Source organism: Antechinus flavipes, chromosome 3 (assembly GCF_016432865.1).
Source record: "Antechinus flavipes isolate AdamAnt ecotype Samford, QLD, Australia chromosome 3, AdamAnt_v2, whole genome shotgun sequence".
In the NCBI taxonomy this organism is placed as follows: domain Eukaryota; kingdom Metazoa; phylum Chordata; class Mammalia; order Dasyuromorphia; family Dasyuridae; genus Antechinus; species Antechinus flavipes.
The window spans coordinates 79,865,942-79,885,634 of NC_067400.1; the positions used below are offsets into that span (position 1 = coordinate 79,865,942).

At 33.0% G+C, this 19,693-nt stretch overlaps 1 protein-coding gene across 2 annotated transcripts in view; it reads right to left on the minus strand.

Annotated features, from left to right (window-relative positions):
- PARD3B (par-3 family cell polarity regulator beta) overlaps positions 1 to 19,693 on the minus strand; it is a 1,324,210-nt gene that overhangs the window by 768,975 nt on the left and 535,542 nt on the right. For both annotated transcript variants that reach the window (XM_051983714.1, XM_051983713.1), the window contains exon 3: positions 3,948 to 4,119. In XM_051983714.1, the coding sequence (XP_051839674.1) occupies positions 3,948 to 4,119 (172 nt within the window). The remainder of the gene's footprint in view (positions 1 to 3,947; positions 4,120 to 19,693) is intronic.

Sequence of the window (19,693 nt, forward strand, 5' to 3'; positions counted from 1 at the left end):
AGAGATACATGTCCTTTCATCTGAGTAGATTGTTCATGACTCCATTTGGGGTTTTCTTAGCAAAAATACCTGGAATTTTTTGCCATTTCCATTTCCAGGCAATTCATATAAATCAATGCAAACATGTTGGATTGGAACATATCCTTGCAGAATATATACAGTGATAGGCTTCCAGGAGTCATTCCATGGTGTTAGTTTGAGCTGTCCTGAATATTTCTGGTGACATATATGCCTCGATGCTGAAGGACCTAGACTTTGAGATGATGAGCTAATTCCCTATATACTCTTGGACCCTGCAACAATGAAGGTTAAAAAGCATGTATAGTTCCAAGTTATTTTCCTAAATGGTTGGACTAGCTCATTATTCCACCAATAGTACAGTGTCCCAATTTTCCCACTATGCCAGCATTTCTCATTTTCCTTTTCTGCCATCTTAACTAATCAGATAGGTATTTGGAAGTATTTCTGAGTTGTCTTAATTTTCATTTTTCTAATCAATGGTGATGTAGAGCATTTTTCATAGAATTATTGATAACTTTGATTTTTTTCTTCTAAAACCTGCCCATTTATATTTTTTGACCATTTGTCGACTGGAGAATTGTTTTTATTTTTATAAATTTGGCTCAACTCCATACATATTTGAGAAATTAAGCCTTTATAAGAGAAACTTGCTGCAAAATCCACCCCCCACTAAGTTTCCTGTTTTACTTCTAATTTTGCCTGTGTGTTTTCTGTTGATGCAATTTTTTTAAATTTCATGTAATGTAAATTATCTAACTAAATACATATTAGTTGATTGATTTTCAGCAGCACATTAATGGAAATTTTATTTCCTTTGGTCTCTACTTTGGTCAATACCTCTTCCCTTATCCATGGATCTAACAGGTATATTTTCCCATATACTTCCCCAAAAGCCTTAATTTATGTATATCACCCTTTATGGCTAACTGATTCAACTATTTTGACCTAATCTTGGTATACAGTGCTAGATATTAGTGTATGATTAATTTTGGTCAAGCTGCTTCTCAGTTTTCCCAGCAATTTTTGTCAAATGTTGAGTTCTCATGCTAAAAGCCTGGATCTTTAGGTTTTTCAATGGTAAGTAGGACATATTTTGTATTGAATCTAATATCTTGTCCTAGATAGTTTTGATGATTACTGATTGGTAACAAAATTTGAAATCCTGCCCTTCCCATTTTCTTTGGTTAATATTTTTAATAATTCTCTTAATATTCTTGATCTCTTCTTTTTCTAAATGAATTCTGTTACTATTTTTTCTAGGTCTATAAAATAACCTTTTGGTAGTTTTATTGGAATGACAATGATTAATTAAATTAATTTATAGAGAAATAACATTTTTATTATCCTGACTTGACCTACTCATGAACAACTAATATTTTTCCAATTGTTTAGATCTGTCTTTATTTAAGTTAAGACATTTTTGTTTTGTTTATAATTCTCTTCATATAATTCCTAGGTTTGAATTGGTAGGTAGATCCTCAAATATTTCATATTGATTGGAGTTATTTAAAATGGAATTTTTCTATTTCTTCCTGCTGGGATTTGTTAAAAGTATATGGGAATGCTGGTGATCTATATGAGTTTATTTTATATCCTACATATTTACTGAATTTTACTGTAAAAAATTTTACTGTGATTGTCTGATCTAGTTTTTTAGTTGATTCTCCAGAGTCCTCTAAGTATATCATGTTATCATCTGCAAAAAATGAGTTTTGTTTCCACATCATTTATTCTAACTCCTTCAATTCTTTTTTTTTTCTTTCTTATTGCTACAGCTAGTATTTTTAGTACAATACTGACAATGCATATCCTTGTTTCACCCCTAATCTTAGTGGGAAAAGTCCAAGGTTAACTTCATTAGAGATATTTGCTCTAGTAGATAGTTTCTACTTATAATTTTAAGACAAGCTCTTCTGATTCCTATGTTTTCTAACACAACAAAAGGAATGGATATTTTGTCAAAAGACTTTTTCTGCATATTTTTGTCATTTTTTGTATTGATGTGGTCAATTGGGCTTATAGCTTTTCTAATTTTGAACCAGACCTGGATTCTTTGTCTAAATCTGACCTAGTCCTAGAGTAAAATCTGTATGATATATTGCTTAACTCTTCTTGCTAATATCTCATTTAAAATATTTGCATTGATCCTTATTAAGTAGTTTTCTTTCTTGGCTTCTTTCTAGTAAGTATTTAAACCATATTTACATCATAAAAGACAATAGGTAGGAGTCCTTCTTAATGATATATTTCTTCAAATGATATAGTACTGAGATTAATTGTTCCTTCAATGTTTGGCAAAATTCACTTGTAAATCTATTTGATCCTGGGGGTTTTTTCCTTAGGAAACTCACTGTTTGTTTAATTTCTTTTTCTAAGATAGAGTTAATTAAGTATCCTATTTCCAAGATCCTGTTCAACTCTTTAAGTTTTTTCCTCATTTATATTGTGGCTAGACTTATCGAGCTCTGAGATAGAAAGCTGAAGTCCCCTATTAGTAGAGTTTAACTATAATTTCCTCCTTTAATTCATTTAATTTTTTCTTTAACAATCTAGATGCTCTGCCATTTGGTGCATATATATTTAATACTGATATTATTTCATCATCTATGATGCATTTTAGTAAATAGTGTTCCCACTTATATAGGGCTATTTTCACTTTTGCTTTGTCTGAGATCACGACTGATAACCCAACTTTTCTTACTTTAGGCAAAAAAATAGTAAGACTCTGCTTTGGTCCCTTATTTTAATCCAATGTGTGTGTCTCTGTTTTGTGTGTTTCTTGTAAATAACATTGTTGGATTCTGGTTTCTAATCCATTCTGTTTTCCACTTCCCCTTATCTGGGTGAGTTTGTCCTATTTATATTCACAGTTATGATCACTTCCCTTTATGCTATTTTCTTTTATTTATCCTGTCCTTTCTCTAAAGTCTGTTTTGCTTCTTATCACTTCCTTCCTTTTATTTCTACCACTCTTCTTCTGTCTTCCCCTTCAACTTCCCTGTTGGATAACATAGATTTCTATTATTAATTGAGTATATATACATGTGTAAGTGTGTGTGTATGTGTATGTATGAAATTTGTGAAGTGCTTTAAAAGTCATATGAGTTTATATTTGATCTTAGAAAAATTAAGCAGTCATACTGAGTAGGAAAATGGCATGGTAAGACTTGTTTTGCATTAGTAAAATCATATCAGCAACTATATAAAAGACTTGAAGCTAGAAGACCAATTAGGAGGCCATTTCAATAAAGCATGAGAAAAGGACTTATGGTTTCTACTGTCTCTTAAATATCATCAGAAATAAATGTGCAAATTGTCATTTTATAGGGAAAGAAATGAAGATTAAATTATTTTTTAAAGGAAATAACTTAGATGCTAAGTGAAGGGTACAGAACCAAGAGAACACTGTACACAGTAAGAATAAGATTATGTGACAATCAATTGTTATAGACTTGGCTCTTTGCAACAATGAGGTGATTCAAGGCCATTCTAATAAACTTAATTATGGAGACTGAATATGGATCAAAGCATAGTAATTTCACTTTTTGTTGTTGTTTGCTTGCTTGTTTTTTTTTTCTTTCTTGCATTTTTTCCACTTTTGATCTGTTTTTTCTTGCTCAGCATGACAAATATGGAAATATGTTTAGAAGAATTGCACATTTAACCTATATAGGATTGTTTGCTGTCTTGGAGATTGGGGGTTAGAGAGGAGAAAAATTTGAAGGACAAGATTTTGGAAAGACTGAATGTTGAAAACTATCTTTGAATGTATCTGAATAAATTAATAAATAAAATACTATTTGTTTTTTTTTTTAAAGAAATGGCTGTAAAGAAAAACACAAACCTGAAACACTACCTAATAGAAATTTCAAAACAAGGAGTCATTTCAGACATTGTAGGCAATACACTTATGTACACATACATACCTAATTTCAGAGCAGAAGTAGTTACTTCAATTTCTCCACCAATGGGTTTAAAGGCAGCCAGCTGGGTAACCACTTCTGCATCAAAAGGGTCTGGGCTATGGCTCTCTCTTTGATTTCCATTGGGGCTCTCAACCTTAGAAATTGATTCTTGTTCATCAAACACAGCAATCAGCTATAAATAAAGTAATAAAAACAGTTATTTTATATGGCATATATTTTGTTTCAACATAGACCATAATAAATTGTAATTCATCATTTCTATTGTTTTTAGATGAACATGGTTCTTACACTCTTTACAAAGAGTTCTAAAATGCTTACCTACTTCCTTAGATCTTTATAATAACATGCTCTCTGTACTCTTTCCAACCTCCTTCATCCTCTTATAAATTAGGGGAAAAAAGCTTTGTATGAATTTTTCCAAACTAGAAAAAAGATTTGGTTCAACACTAATCATAATAAAAATAATGATATCTCATGTTTATATATTTCTTTAGGATTATAAAGCTTTTGGGATAAATTATTTAATTAGGTCCTTACAACAGACTTATGACATAAATATTAGTAATTACATATCAGTTAACTTCGATGATGACTAAGTCCTAGAGCTAATAAGGAGCTGGATCTTAAACCCAAGTCTTCTCATTACAATACCACAACCTCATATTATAGAAGAGAAAACCAAGATTCAGGCAAATAAGTGATTGTGACCAAAGTCATTCTGATCTTCATTATCAGAAGCTATATTCGAACCAACTGTCCTAACTCCAAAATTAAGTGGGAATTAAAAAAACAAAACAAAAGGAAAGAGGAAGAAGAAATTCTGAGGTTAACCAGGTTGGTCCTTGAAGGAGGCTTTTTATGTGATGTGACTCAATAGTGACAACAAGATGACATATTTATTTAAAAAAATCTTTCCTGTACTAACTTGCATTGTACCAACATCTCTATTAATCCTATCCAAATCACTTTCTTGTATTGAGTCACTAGTATTGAAAGCTAAGGCTGCCTGACAAGGAGAACAAATAAAATAAAATATTAGCACCTGAAAATATATCAGTATAATTTAATTTATCCCATTAATAAGGTTTAAAAAAACTAATAATGCTCTAAGGAAATGGGAACAGCAGGTAAGAAGAATGGAGAATGAGAAGGAAGATGATTCAGAAAAGGTGTTACCCAGAGAGGTCAACTTAGGACACCAGTGTAGGCTCAGAGAAGTAAAATAATGACAAAAAGAGATAATTGATGTTTTTGGAGTGGTGGAAAGAACAATATGGAAAGGCTGGTTTCAGAGAAAGCTGGGGAAATTGAATGTTAATTAATACAGACTGAATAGAACCAGGAGAACAATTTACTCAATGACAACAATATAGTGAAGACAAATAACAGAAAGAATCAGCAAATCTGATCATTGTCATCACCAGCCATGACTCCAAAGGACTAAGGATGAAAGATGTTGCCTACATCCTGATAAAACAACAAAGGATTCAGAGTGAAAAATGAGACATACATTTTTGATGTAGTCAAAGTGGAAATTTGTTTTGCCTAATTTTGCATATTTGTAGCAATGATTTTAATTTTTCTTTCTTATCTTTTTCAATTCAGGAATGAGATGGAGGAAAGATAAATTGGATTTTGTGATTAAAAATTTTATTTATGAAAAATAATTACAATTAGTAATTTGCAACCCAGGTAGGACTCGAGGGTCATCTCTGACACATGCATTTTATATGATTGTAAGCAATGTACCTAATCTAATTGTGCTCTGGTCTGCACTGATAGAGGTAGTTTCCATATAGGTCCAATCCAAAAAATACATGCAAAATGATACTGTCTTTTTAAAGAGGTACCATAATTATGTTGCCCAAATCCTGCTCATGTTTCAAGATCCAGTTCAAATAACATCTCCGGAAAATCTTTGCTCTTGCCAACAAGTAAGAAATTATCACTCTACTCTAAACTAATAGTGCTTTGTATTTATACCTTCTCCCTGAACTTCATATTACAGCTATTTCTATATGTGTCCCATTTTCCTATCATATCACCTTCATGAGGGTCTGGATTATCTTGTCCAACTTTGTATCTCCCCTTGTGCCAAGCTTTGCATTCCAAGTGCAAATTAATTTTCAAATTATTAAATATTAATTATTAAATTTCTTAATAAATTAAATTGTAATAAATTATTAAATAATGAATATAGAAGGAGATGCTCTTCCCTATTATACTAGAGACTACAGGAAGGCAGGAGCCATCACTTGGATATGATTTGTATCCCCACAAAACTCAACACTTTTAAAAATAATGAATGTATAAATATTTGCTATTGTAATCAGAAGGCTTAATCCTTGGATTAAAGAAAATCTGAGTTCAGGTTCTGCTTTAATATATGAAAGTTACTTGACCATAGAAAGACAACTCCCTTAACCTCTCAGGAATAAAACTAGAGGTACCTTGCTATCTATAATATGCAGAAACTTTCCATATAGGTTAAAATAAACTGATAAAATCACAAGTTTGAACCAAAAAAAGATACATATGTATGCAAATAGTGATGAACCCATTTCTCCCCAGAATTATATAGCAATTTCTCTGAGACCTAGAAGGGATAGAACCCAATGCTTGTTCATCAAACAACAATTTATATTATTTCGGACAATATACAAAATATGTTCCCTCTATATAACCTTAGGTTGGACTAGACATGGTATATGATTTCTTCTAATTTTACCATTATTATGAGATTCTTATATGAAAAAGGATTCCCCAGAACAGAACATAATGGCACACAGCCTTTAAAGATGCCATATTTATTAATTCAATAATGAGATTGATTAAAGTGTTCCTTATAAGGTATCTTGTAGAAGGATTTTTTTATTTATTTATTAGTTGGACTAAACTATATCAGAAATCCCTTCCTTATCTAAGGTTCTGTGATATTCTATTTTTTTTAAATCAAATATAAACAAAATGATTATTCAAAAAATACCAAATCCTTTGATTGCTAATCTGAATTACACACACACACACACACACACACACACACACACACACAAATACAAACTTGAAATTCAGTCATTAGCCAAAAGTTAAGTTTTTTAGCATTGGATTTTATTCTAATTCATTCTACTGATGAATGATTTTTCACTTTAAAATATTAGATAAACAGTTAATATCCTAAGTATGAGTTGATCTTCTTTAAACAGATATTTGTAAAAGTAAGTTGAATGTCACACTTTAAAGAAATAAATAAGCTAACCAATGGGAATTAAGCCTTCCATCATCCTTTACATAAAGCAAATCTACCTATTATTAAAAAAAATTAGTTGGAAAAGCTGCTCAAAACCCCCATTTATAAGGGCACCTTGTTGGCAACAATATTAATAATACAATTGTATTACTAATCAATCAAAACATCATAACTTCAGCCTTTCAAAAAGAGCACATATAATTAGGGATATGCAAATTAACTATTCAAAAATAATTTTCATAATTGACTGCTCATTTCATAGAGACTTCTTTAATTGGGAAATCCAGAAACCCTTCTCTCCTCAAGTGAAAAATGATACCCCCAAAGTTTTTTTTTTAAATTTTCTTGGGATGAAGACTACAAATATTCTGGTCTGTAACTGATAGTACTGATAAATGGCTTTTTAAGATAAGACTTAAATAGATTAGTAATCAAAAGATTACTCTAATACAAAATAATCACTCTACTCACATTATTCTAATCTACTGGCAAAAACAGTATGTTATGTTTCTTTAAACAGCTCAAATCCTGACAAGAATAATCAATAAAGGAAAAACATGGAAATATTGTATTTGTCACTAGACCTGTCGTATAATTAGAGTGTCAGCACTACACAATGTTGAAACCTAACACATATGAATACATTCCACATTGCTGCAATCCAATACATATGAATAATAATCATAACAATATACCAATCAACTAAGCAAATAATAGGTTATTAAATTGTTAATACCTTAAAGCAGTTTTTATTTATCTAAAAGCTTTCTTACAATTGGCAAGCACTATGCCTGTATTGTGGGAGAGCAATGGATTTTTTTTTTTTTTTTTTTTTTTTAGTCCTGACAGTATGTAGTCTATTGAAATCATTATGATAGCTTAAACCTCTGGTAAATAAAGACTGAGGAGCTGGTAACAGAATTTTAATCTCAGGCGTGTTGTCAAAATTTTAAATAGTAAATTTAAAGTGACATTTAATTCTTTAATTTAGACTTGCTTTCTGAAGAATTTTGATAATTACTATCTTATATCTGTAAAACTGTATATGAGAAACACACACATTATTTCCCTCCAACCTATTCCCTTCTATTTTTCAGCTTCCAATTGTATGCTATCTTCCTCTTTAGATCACAAAGGGGACTATCTTCTTATTTGGATCCTCAACACTCAGCACAGTGCCTGGCAAACAGTAGATGCTTAATATGTTTACTGATAACCATTAGTGACTAGAGTAAAGGATGTTCCCCCAATAAAATATGTCCCAATATAAATTTAGAGTATCGAAGACTTCTTAGAAGATTCAGCCATTACAATCTTTGTTCAATCATCCTAGGGAATAAAATATGTATGCTAAAGATTTCTATCACTTTTATGGTGCATAACCCAATAAAAAGTACAAGCAAAATATGAAATTTCCTAAAAATTGTGAAGTTCTACTGATGTTTCTGTTCAAGGAATAGCATTGCAAGGATTCTCGCACAAGTTCTTATAATAGAACCTATGTTCTTTCCAAATCAAAACACTTTTGCCCAATGAATGAAGATCTTATCTATACTCTTATAATAACTTGTCATTTATTCAGTAGAGTTGCCATACCATGAGAACACAGAGTCCTTAATATATCAAAGTAACCATCAAAATTTTAGACAATTCTAAATGAAGTCATCTATATTTCTCTAAAGCCTTTAAATATTTCTGAAATTTTAACACTTCTTCAGTTAGGGGTGGTTAAACATTACCTAATGCCAGCAGTAAAAAATAATGTTCACAATTTTATTTTCTAGGTTAACTAATTATTTTTACTATGTTTCTATGGTTTGATTAAATCTATTAACAGCTGTAATTAAGTTTACTACTGTTTGCAATTCCTCATATATGTTTCTTGTTCACCTATTTTTACCTTTTACATCAGGCTTCCAAGCTCAGTCAGCACTTATTTACTGCTACTTTTAATCAATGAGTATGGCCTAAACTAACAAATGATTCTCTTTCACAAAGGCATACAAATGAAATCATGATCTATGAATTTAGTCATCATTCTGCCCTGTTATAGATATTAGCCAATATTTTGCCTTACTCTTAGAATACCCAACTGACATTCCCAGTTTGATAGGTGTGAGTTATACTGATTAACTAGAGACACAATTCACCGTAAATAATTTCTAATACTTAAGCTGATAACTAGAGACACAATTTACCATAAATAATTTCTAATACTTAAGCTGAAGTAGTATTTCATTTCATATTTAAATGGATATGTCTGAATCAAAAATTTATGGCAAAGTGCTGAAGATGATTCTTAGTAATATAGAGGTGGCTATGGGTACCAGCACCATATGAAAACTGCAAAATTGGCAAAGATTTTTTTATGGCTTCCTTTCACTTTACTTTCTAAACTCCTTTCTCATCTGGAATTTCTCAAGCTCCCTCCAACCTTGCACAATAACTGTCCAACTCCCCCAAACTGTAGGACTCATGCAACCATATTCTTCCTAAAAGAGACCACTCTTCAAATTTATCATTCTAGTGATGCAGTGGATAGAACACAGGGATTGGAATCAAGAAGATTCATTTTCCCTAAATTTAAATCTGGTCTCAGACATTTACTAATTGTGTGATACTGGGCAAGTTTCTTAATCATGTTTGTTCATTTGCAAAATACGCTGAAGGAAAATGGCAAACCACTTCATTATTACCAAAAACAGTGGCACTAAGAGTCAGACATGACTGAAATAACTGAACAACATTTCCAATTAAAATTTCCAGTGCTACAGAATTTAGATTTTGGTCCTCTGACCTAGAGAATTTTAGAAAAACCAGTAGCCTTGACCTTTGTAGGATTGTGTAGAGTACAAAAGAGCAAGTTGTTAACTTTATTAAATTATTGAAATTCCTGTAGGGGAATTTTCTTTAGTACAAGGGCCTTCCTAATGTCTACTCTAGCACAATATTCATCCCCTTCGGGTCCTCGAAGATATACCTCCCCTTCTCTCTTGTTTTCAGAAAAAAAAATAGTGGAGTACACAGAGAGAAATTCTAGTGAATGGAGTATTTTTCCTAGGACCTGTTCAATCTTTTCAGAGCTGACTCTCATATTCTATCTTTTCAAGACTGATTTTCTAAGATTAACTGTCTCATAATTTCTGTTCAGATTTGAAATTAGAGAAACAAGCTTGACACATCAGAGATGGTGGGCTAGTGATCATACTCACCACTTACAGAGGGCAGTAAGTAGAGTGTAACCGATAAGAACATAGTCTGAAGGGCCACAGGTGAGCCTGAGAGGAAGGGTACAGTGACCCAACCCTGATACTGTGGTGCTGAGCTCTCTTTTATTGTGTCTTCTTTGCATTCAGCATGAAATTATATATATGAAACACTCAGACACCATACTAGTCAAAATTCTAAACTTTTCCTCAATATTTTTTCCCCTAATAGTGTAAGCAAGAAATAAAAATGATTGACTCAAGTTTTAGATTTGTTTTATCTTTTCTACTGAACTGGAGGTTTTAAGAACAGCTTTAAAAAATAGCTCCCCAAAGAAAGTTCAAGGGAATGTGTATAACCAAGCACTTCTATAGTCTGAACAATATATATATTTTAAACCATTGCAAAGATCATAAAAGTGGTAGTCAGACACATACTTGTTGATCAATGTCTGTACTACTAAAAAGAAGAAAAAACTATTATAACTACAAAGAATCAGTGTTATTCTTGACTGCTTCATCATTCTTATCATCTCTACATGATTATTTTTTATATTTTCTTTATCAGACGTGTAACATAGGAACTAACAAAATATGATCTCAGATACATTAGATGTAATTCTCATTTATGTTTTTATGATTTAGAGAAAGGCACATCAACTCTTATGGCTGAAAGCAATTAATAAAATGTTAGTCAGAGAGTTAGGAAGATCCAGAAATCTTACCCTCTTTGAGTCTCAGATTCTTGACCTTAAATAAGGGGAGTTGAGGCAGCTTCCAGATCTGAAATTATAATCCTGTGATAATCTATGGTATCTTTTGTGCTCCTACCATAAAATGAATATAATTTGTTCTACTGGGTCTCCCACCATTTAAACAATTTGTCAATGTCTTTGCTTTTTACAGTGACAAAGGGACATTTTAATAAATACCAGGAATGACTTAATTTGTGTGTTCTAGCAATATATGTGGTTTGGGTTAAATCCTGACAAAGGTTTTCTCCTCCTATGCTGATTAATTCAGAATTCTGTCATTTTGTCATCTATCCCTTTGACCTCTGTCCCTAGAGTTGCCATAAAGTTGTTTAGGTTACAGAGATAAATAGAGAGCAGCTTTTAGGGAAGATGAGCTTAATCCATATTATTTTACTACCAAGATCCACCTGCACTTATATTGGAGTATTTTGAATGACTAATTATACCACTAAAATATGTGATTGCTATATGTGCATGTATTATAAATAATATTACTAGTAGGAAATTTACCTTTGCTATCTTAAGTTTGGTCAGCTTAACTACTGAGATTGACACGCTTTTTTTTGTTCCATCATTCACTCCTGCCCTCAAACCTCATAAATACCCTAGAAATTAAACACCCTGAATTAAAACATAAAATAACAGGATCCTACAAAAATAAGACTGGAATAATTTGTCTAAAATCTTAACAAAAACAATTAAATCTAAACAAGAATGCGAAGTTTCTGCCATTTCACAAGTTGGGCAAAAACACTTTCTCACCTTTGGGAAAGAGTGAAACATTGTAAAATGTCATTTTAATACATGCATCAAGCTGCCTTCCTCTAAATACTGGTTGGCTTTGTGTGCTAATTTTATGCCACTTTAAACAAAGGTTTCAAAATAGGATCTCTTCTTTAATATGTTTCTGACAGCTAGCTTGGAGTGTTTAATCAGGATTTTAAAAATTAGCAGAATTACATTAGCATCTTCATCAGTACAAAAAACAAGCATGTAACAGCTGTAATTTTCACAGATTTTAGTCAAAATGCACTAAGTAGGATAAAAATCAGTCTTCCTCATTCCTCTTGAAACCCAAAATCCCCAACGTGTGTCTTTAGAAACTTCAGATAAATTGGTTTCACTCCTAAGAGAACAGCATGGGTAACCTTCAACAATACAGACAATTCTGGTTTCCATTACCATTTTAAAATATGCAGCAGCAGCAGCAGCTTCATAATACAGCTAATTAGGAAAATATTAAAGGTTTTTCAAGCATCCCCCCATGTCAATGAACACAGGTGATTCCAGAACACAGATTATTAATCTTGCAATTCAAAGATGGTTTTAGGGTACAGTATGAGACATATAGTTTTTGAACATAGTCAATGAGGAGATTAAATTTGCTTGACTATGTACGTTTGTTACAATGAACAAATAGAAGGGGGTAGAAACAGGATAACAGTTCATTTGAAAAATAGTTTAAAAAGAGAAGTGGAAAGACTTTAGGCCTGGAAGATTAAGGTTGGGTGTACTTTTAGATGAAGTCCCTATATTGTATGTTTTGCTTAATTGTATTTGTTATAATAGAGCTGTAATGGGATGGAAATAATCTGGAAATTCTTTGTAATATTGACAAAAATTCAAAAAAAACTCTTAAAATTATTTTCTAGGACTAGGGAATTGGGAGCATTTTAAACTGAATATATAAAATGTCTGAAAATATTTTTTACAGATGAGGAAATATTTATTAAATGCTACTAATATGTGCTATGAGCTAGCTAAGTAGCTCAGTGGACAGAGCGATGGGTCTGGATTCAAAAAGACTTGTCTCAGACACTAGCTGTGTGAATCTGGGCAAATCATCTAACCTCTTTTTACCTTATTCCACTGGAGAAGAAAATAAGAAAATTTCTGAAACTATAAAATGTAACACATTTTTCATCTGGATTCTCTTCAGGTACATCATAAAACTACATCCTAAAGTTTCTGGGTGAGTTGTCACTCTATTTGCCATTACAGGTGTGTTAAAACCTAAATACCGATGCTTTGGTAAAAATTATTTCTGGGTCAGAGATAACTGGATGAAAAGTTTCAGAAATGTGATTTATGAGCACAAACTACAAGTGAATTGGATCTAGAGATTAATACAGTGTCTTGATAATGGCATTTAGAGAAAAGTCTATGGTGAACCTTCCTAAATACAGAAACCTTGTCCAGGGACCTCAGAAATATTCAGTAATATATTCTTTTCATTTCTTTAATTGGAACTTTTACATATTTAAAATTTCAAGAGTAACTGCATTAATTCCAATTTTTCTTTCCACTCAATGTTTTAGTGCATTCTAACAGTATAAATATCTGGTGAGTTCAAACAATATAAAAAGTAAACTGGAAAAATAGATCAAGGAAACAGTAAGATAATGTACGAGGAAGGTAAGATTTTAATAGTGCTATTTAGGTTTGAACTTAATTAAAAAGAAATTTAATGAGGATACAGACTACATTTTACTTTTAGGCTATTGAAGTATTATCATATTTTAACAGGTGAGACACATGAGTTTCAGAGAGATTAAGAGACTTCCCATGATAACACAATTAAGTAAAGCATGGAAATGGAAATGGGATTGTCATCCAGATTTTCTAAACTCTGAGATAGCACTCTATCCTGTCTGGCTTCTAAAATCCTTTACAACTTGTCTGCTTCTTAGCTTTCCAGTCTTATATTTTATGAACCTCCATGGAATATACTAGTCTTCTTGTTCTTTGCACAAGACTCCAATTTCATTTACAATGGCCATCTCTCATACACGGATTATGCATTTCTCCTCCTCCTCCTCCTCTTCTTTTCCTTCTCCTTCTCCATCTTCTTCTTTTTCACTTTTGCTCCCTGCCTTCCCTGGCTTTCTTCAAATCTCAGCTCAAATCCCACTTTCTAGAAGTCTTTCCCAAGCCTACCATCGTCCCCTACCATGCCTTCCCTCTGAGATCACCTCTCATTTTCACTATACATATATACATACATACACACACACATATAATATTTGTATGTTCAAAGTTGTTTTCATCTTCTCTCCCCACTTTAGAAAATGAGTTACAAGAGTGCAAAGAAGCTGTTTTTGTTCTTTGTAACTTCAGTTCTTAGCACAGTTTCTGGCACATTGCCATTATTATTGTTCAGTCATGTCCAACTCTGGCTCCATTGGGTCTCCTTCTTAAAGATATTGAAATGGTTTCTCATTTTCTTCTCCAGTGGAATAAGGCAAAAAGAGGTTAGATGATTTGCCCAGATTCACACAGCTAGTGTCTGAGACAAGTCTTTTTGAATCCAGACCCATTGCTCTGTCCACTGAGCTACTTAGCTAGCTCATAGCACATATTAGTAACATTTAATAAATATTTCCTCATCTGTAAAAAAAAAAAACAAGTTTGACTCAATCTTTGATATCTCTATCTCCAAATACTATGATATATTTATACATAAACATCTATGGATACATATTAATGTATATATATATACATATTTTTAAAAGCAGCATAACATAATGAAAATAACTAGCAATTATATAGAACTCTTTAAGGTTTTAATGGATTTTTACAGATATTATATCATTTTAAATTTTATAATAACTATGAATAGTAGGAAATGTAATTGTCCTCATTTTCAAATAGGGAAACTGAAGCAGAGCTTAAATTACTTGCTCAGGTTACATACCTACAAAATGTGGATCTGAACTCAAATCTTCCTGTGGATCTGAACTAGTAAGGCTTCATTTGAACTTAGATTTCTCGGCTTCCAATGTCAGGAACATTGGCGTCACTTTGAGCCTCTGATACAAGCTGATTTGGTTATAAGGCCCTAGGTAAGTTTCTCAATCTTTCAGTGCCCCCAGACGATTTTAATATTGAGTTACAGAACAGAAGCTGATCAGGACTGGTTGAAGAAGTTGTCATATAGAGGGTTCCCTATACAGATGAAATCAGGGATCTAGATCAAAACACACATACACACACATATGCATATATTTCATACACACACACACATACATTCCTCTTATATGTGTGAATAAAATTTATATTATCAATTTAAAAACTGCTGACATTTTTAAAGAAAGGGATTCTTCCAAGTCCCTTCACTGTAATTCATTCTTATTTTCTAATTCTAAATTGATTGCACTATCTATATCAGCAACACAAAACAGTATTTCCTGGCAAAACTCTACACTACTACTTCCCCTGCGAAATACAGGAAGCCTGTGTCAGATATCAGACCAAAAGGAGGAAAAGAAAGTTAAGATTAAAAAACTTGGGTGAAGAAACAGAAATCTTATCTCTAGTTAAATAATCTACTGGAAATGCACTTCCAGTTTAATCTCAAGTAATAGTAACCAAATACTTTGTTGTGCTTCCTCTTTTAAAAGATGACCAGCACGGTCTATGAGCTATTAGGTCTCCCATCCAGGTCCTCCTGATCTATACCTGGCCATTGGACCCAGATGTTTCTGGACAGGAAAGTGAGGCAGGAGACTTTGCACAGCCCTCCCTCACTTAAAACCTATTTATTTGCATGTAGTGGTCCTCTTCAACAACAAAGGACAAATAACAACATGGAAGATACCTACTCCAGAGGTGACCTCAAGAAAAACTAATGGGAAATTAGACTCAGCAATACTCTGAGACACTCTCTCATCATTATTTTCTTTTTTTAAAAATGATTTTATTGATGATTTTTGCTTTTCTTCATTTATATTTTCTCTCTCCTGTTCAAAGCACTAGCCTTTAAAACAAAGAAAATCCCTAAACTTTTTTTTCAAAGCTTATTTCACTCCACCCAAACCACTAGTATTCTCAACAAAAGAAGCAAAATAAATCCACATAATTCAGAAGACACTGATTATGTTCTAATCTTTGTCACCCAGTCACCATGTAACTGCAGCTAAGTACCTAAAGTTCTTTGAGCTTTCTATGTAGAATAAGGCATTGGTCCAGATCATATCTATGATGCTTTTCAGGATTAAGAATCTATGATTCTAAAACTATAATTTTTAACCTCTTTTTTTCTCCTCAATCAAAATCTTATTTCTGGAAAGATATTTAAAAGCATAAAAGAGTTTTAATATTTAATCACCAAACTTGAATGGGACATCATCTTAATGATAAACAAATGGATTGTTAATAGTGTAATTTCAGGTAGGGTTAAAAGAAACTTAAGTGATTTTCTTTTGGAGGACAAGATGAAAAAAAGATTTTGTAGTATTTCTTAATTCAGAGAAGAGTAGCTAACTCCTCATAAAATGAATACAATAAAAAGTACTTATTAAGTGCTAACTATGTGTCAAAATTATGTTGAGAGCTAGGGATAAATTTCTGTAAAAATGAATTCTTTAACTCAAGGAGTTTGCATTAAAATGAGAAGAACAAAACAAATAGGTGAGTGGAGGTCAGGAAAAGTTTTGTTCTGGGAAGGTATAAAAAAAAAAGGGAGTCTAGATGAAAAAAGGAGCAGGATACTGGTAGTAGGCAACTGGTAAGATTACCTAGTTAAATGGGATTTAAAAAAAAATTAGAAATATGAGTAGAGCCAGGATTGAAAATACAGTGAGCAAAGAAGGAACATGGCATCCCCAGTTAACTGGGTTGGCTAGTAGGATAGTAAAAGATTAACTTTCAGGAATTTAAGAGCCTGAAAGAGCTGAAAGTGTTGACTCAAATAAGAAGGAGCAAGCCAGTAAGACCAGTATAAGGCAAGATGGCCCAAGTGGTGCTGCATGTACATAATGCTACTTCCCTACAAAATCTTAGGCATTTGCCAATAGGTCCAGAGTAAAAACAATTTCTAGTCTTTGAGCCTATAGTCCTAGAGGCTGTAATTCCACAAACATCTTTGGCTCCATACACTTTATTCTCTAGACTACTAGAACTGAAATGGTCGATAAGCCAATCTACTTTACATGTGATAAGGAACAATAAAAAACAGGTACTTAATTGTTTCCCTTGTTCATGCAATAAGGAGGGCAGAGATATCACATCATCAGGTCTGATTTTGTTTTTCTAGAGTATCATCATATAACAGCTGTGTCACAAATTTTTTAAAAAAATAAATCTGAATGTCCTTTCAATGAAGCAGAATACTGATGAACAGCTAAGTAATGTTTAACACAATCTCAATCTGGGTTTTCTGTTTTACAATGAAGCAGAATACTGTGGACAGCATTCTGCTGGATAATGTTTAACACAATCTCAATCTGGATTCCCTGTTTTACTGAACCTATCTTTACTTTTTTTTGTTGGTTTAGTTTAGTTTTCTTTAAATGACATCTCTTAATTTAAAAACTTAATCTATATGTAGCAAAATAGCATAACACATTAGTTATAAAACCAATAAAACAGTAGCATTTACTTCTCCAAGTACAAAGAGTGTTGTGGCAATGAGACCCAGCTAATTTGCACTTTTAATTACAGGGAGCTTTGCCCTCTGTTGCTTGCTTTGGGGGATTAACAGTAAGTGATCAAATGCAAGAAAAATTTCAACCAACATGCTTGTCATCAATTTTGACAATTATTTTAATTTATAAGTCTTGCTACAAATACAATCATTTTTAAGGGGAAAAAACATTAAATACTGTTATAAAATGTACTCCCACTACTTAGATATTCTAACAAAATCACTGCCACTAAGGAGAGTAATGGTCTTGACCAACCAATGGAAAATCTGTGCAGTTTTACTATATTATTAACGATTTCAAGAAGAAAATGTCATCCTCATACATCTGAATTGAAATTCATTTCAAATTTGTCAATCTGAATTGAATTAAATATTTCAATGTCAAATGCAAATCAGAATATTTTGACTGAAAATAGGTCAGGAGCAGCCTGAGGCAGGCAGGTCCAACTTGAACACCTGTCCTACTGTTGGGACCTTGGCAGCTAGACCCAAAGAATGGGCAGCTTCCCTAAGACACACCTCTGAGGGAGCTTCACATTCCAGGACACAGAAGCCCTCAGGTCAGTTCTGGGTGAAAGGACTGGCTGCACTACAAATACAGGGAAGGTCACACTGCTCAAACTCCCTAGAAATTAACTTGTGATTAATTGGCACTCTAATTCACTCCCCTGGTCAGGGAACTGGACTTTGAAGCCCTGGAATATTTAGCAAATTGTCTTTGGCACAGACTGATTGACTACATGACAGGTCGAATGATGTCCTGCCATCTTGGCCATTCCATGACAGCTCAACAACTGGCAGATACCATGGAAAGGTCAGTGTGCAAATGTAATTGATTGATGAGAAAGCATTTCTTTAAGTGTTTCATTTAGATGCAGCCCTGGCTCATCATGGGTGACACTTCTTCAAAGAGTAAATTAAAAAATTACCGACACTACAGCTTCAGGTGGACCCTAGTTACAGACCTCTTCCTGACAGTCTTGGCTCCCCTTCCCAGTTAGGTGCTCATTTTCTTCCATCTCTTTAGCTAGTGATAACCGAACTGACTCTGCTCTGATGGACGTCCTGCCTTTGCTCCCAGGTAGAAATGTTCACGCTGAAATGTCAAGATTTGTAATTATGATTGTGGATGGATTAAACTCATAAAGGATGCTTTCTTGGTGGTGAATGAACTAAAGTAGGTATACCCGGGGCTATTTCTCTTTCCTTACAGATTAACTCTCTATATAATTTGCACAATGACACTCATTCTGCTGGTGTTTGCTATCACCTCTCAATGAAGCAAACAGGAAATATCTATTTTATAACACTTTTCCTCCCCAGTCAAAAGAGAAAAGAAAAAACAAAGTTTCAAAGATTTATATTAAAGAGAAAATGGATCTTCTGTTTTCATTCTGTGCTTATAAAGTGAAAGTTGCTAGTTCTGGGTTTGACAAAAAGCTTAAGCAGCTGTGCATACAGAATAGGTGGAACCCTAAACCTTCCTAGACAAGGTGGAGGCAGAAGAGGCAAGGCTGGGGATTTAGAGGAGAGGTCCAAAGAGTCAAAAGGAATAAATTATAGGATTATGAGGGAATTTGGGATCCCGGGGGCTTTATAATCAACCGACAGATAACATGGTCCATGACAACCCTGACTAGCTGCTACAAATTTTAAGCTCCCCACGCCTGTTCCAGGAGGATCCCTTTCCTCTTTGCTAATTGTAAAATAAACAGATGTGCAGCCCATGTTTGTAATTCCAGAATTACCGAGGTGCTTTATACATATGAAGGAAAAAAAATAAAAGGAAGAAGCTGAAAGGAACTATCTCCCTATTAAGGAACTCTCCTTAACTTTTCATTCAATTTCTTTTGTGTTTTCCCTGTGTAGGATGGGTAAGTGATTAAATAAATGGGAAAGAGTGAATGACAATTCAATTCAATAAGTTCTTATTTATTAAGCACTTACTATATGACAGGCACTAAGGTAGGTGCTAGGATATAATGATATGAAAACAATCCCTGCCCAGGAGAAACTTATATTCTTCTGAGGAGTCAAAATTCCTTACTATAAAGGAATACAAAGAAAAACATGGGCTCCCCAGCCTTAAAAAGCTTATAGTTCAATTTGGAAAG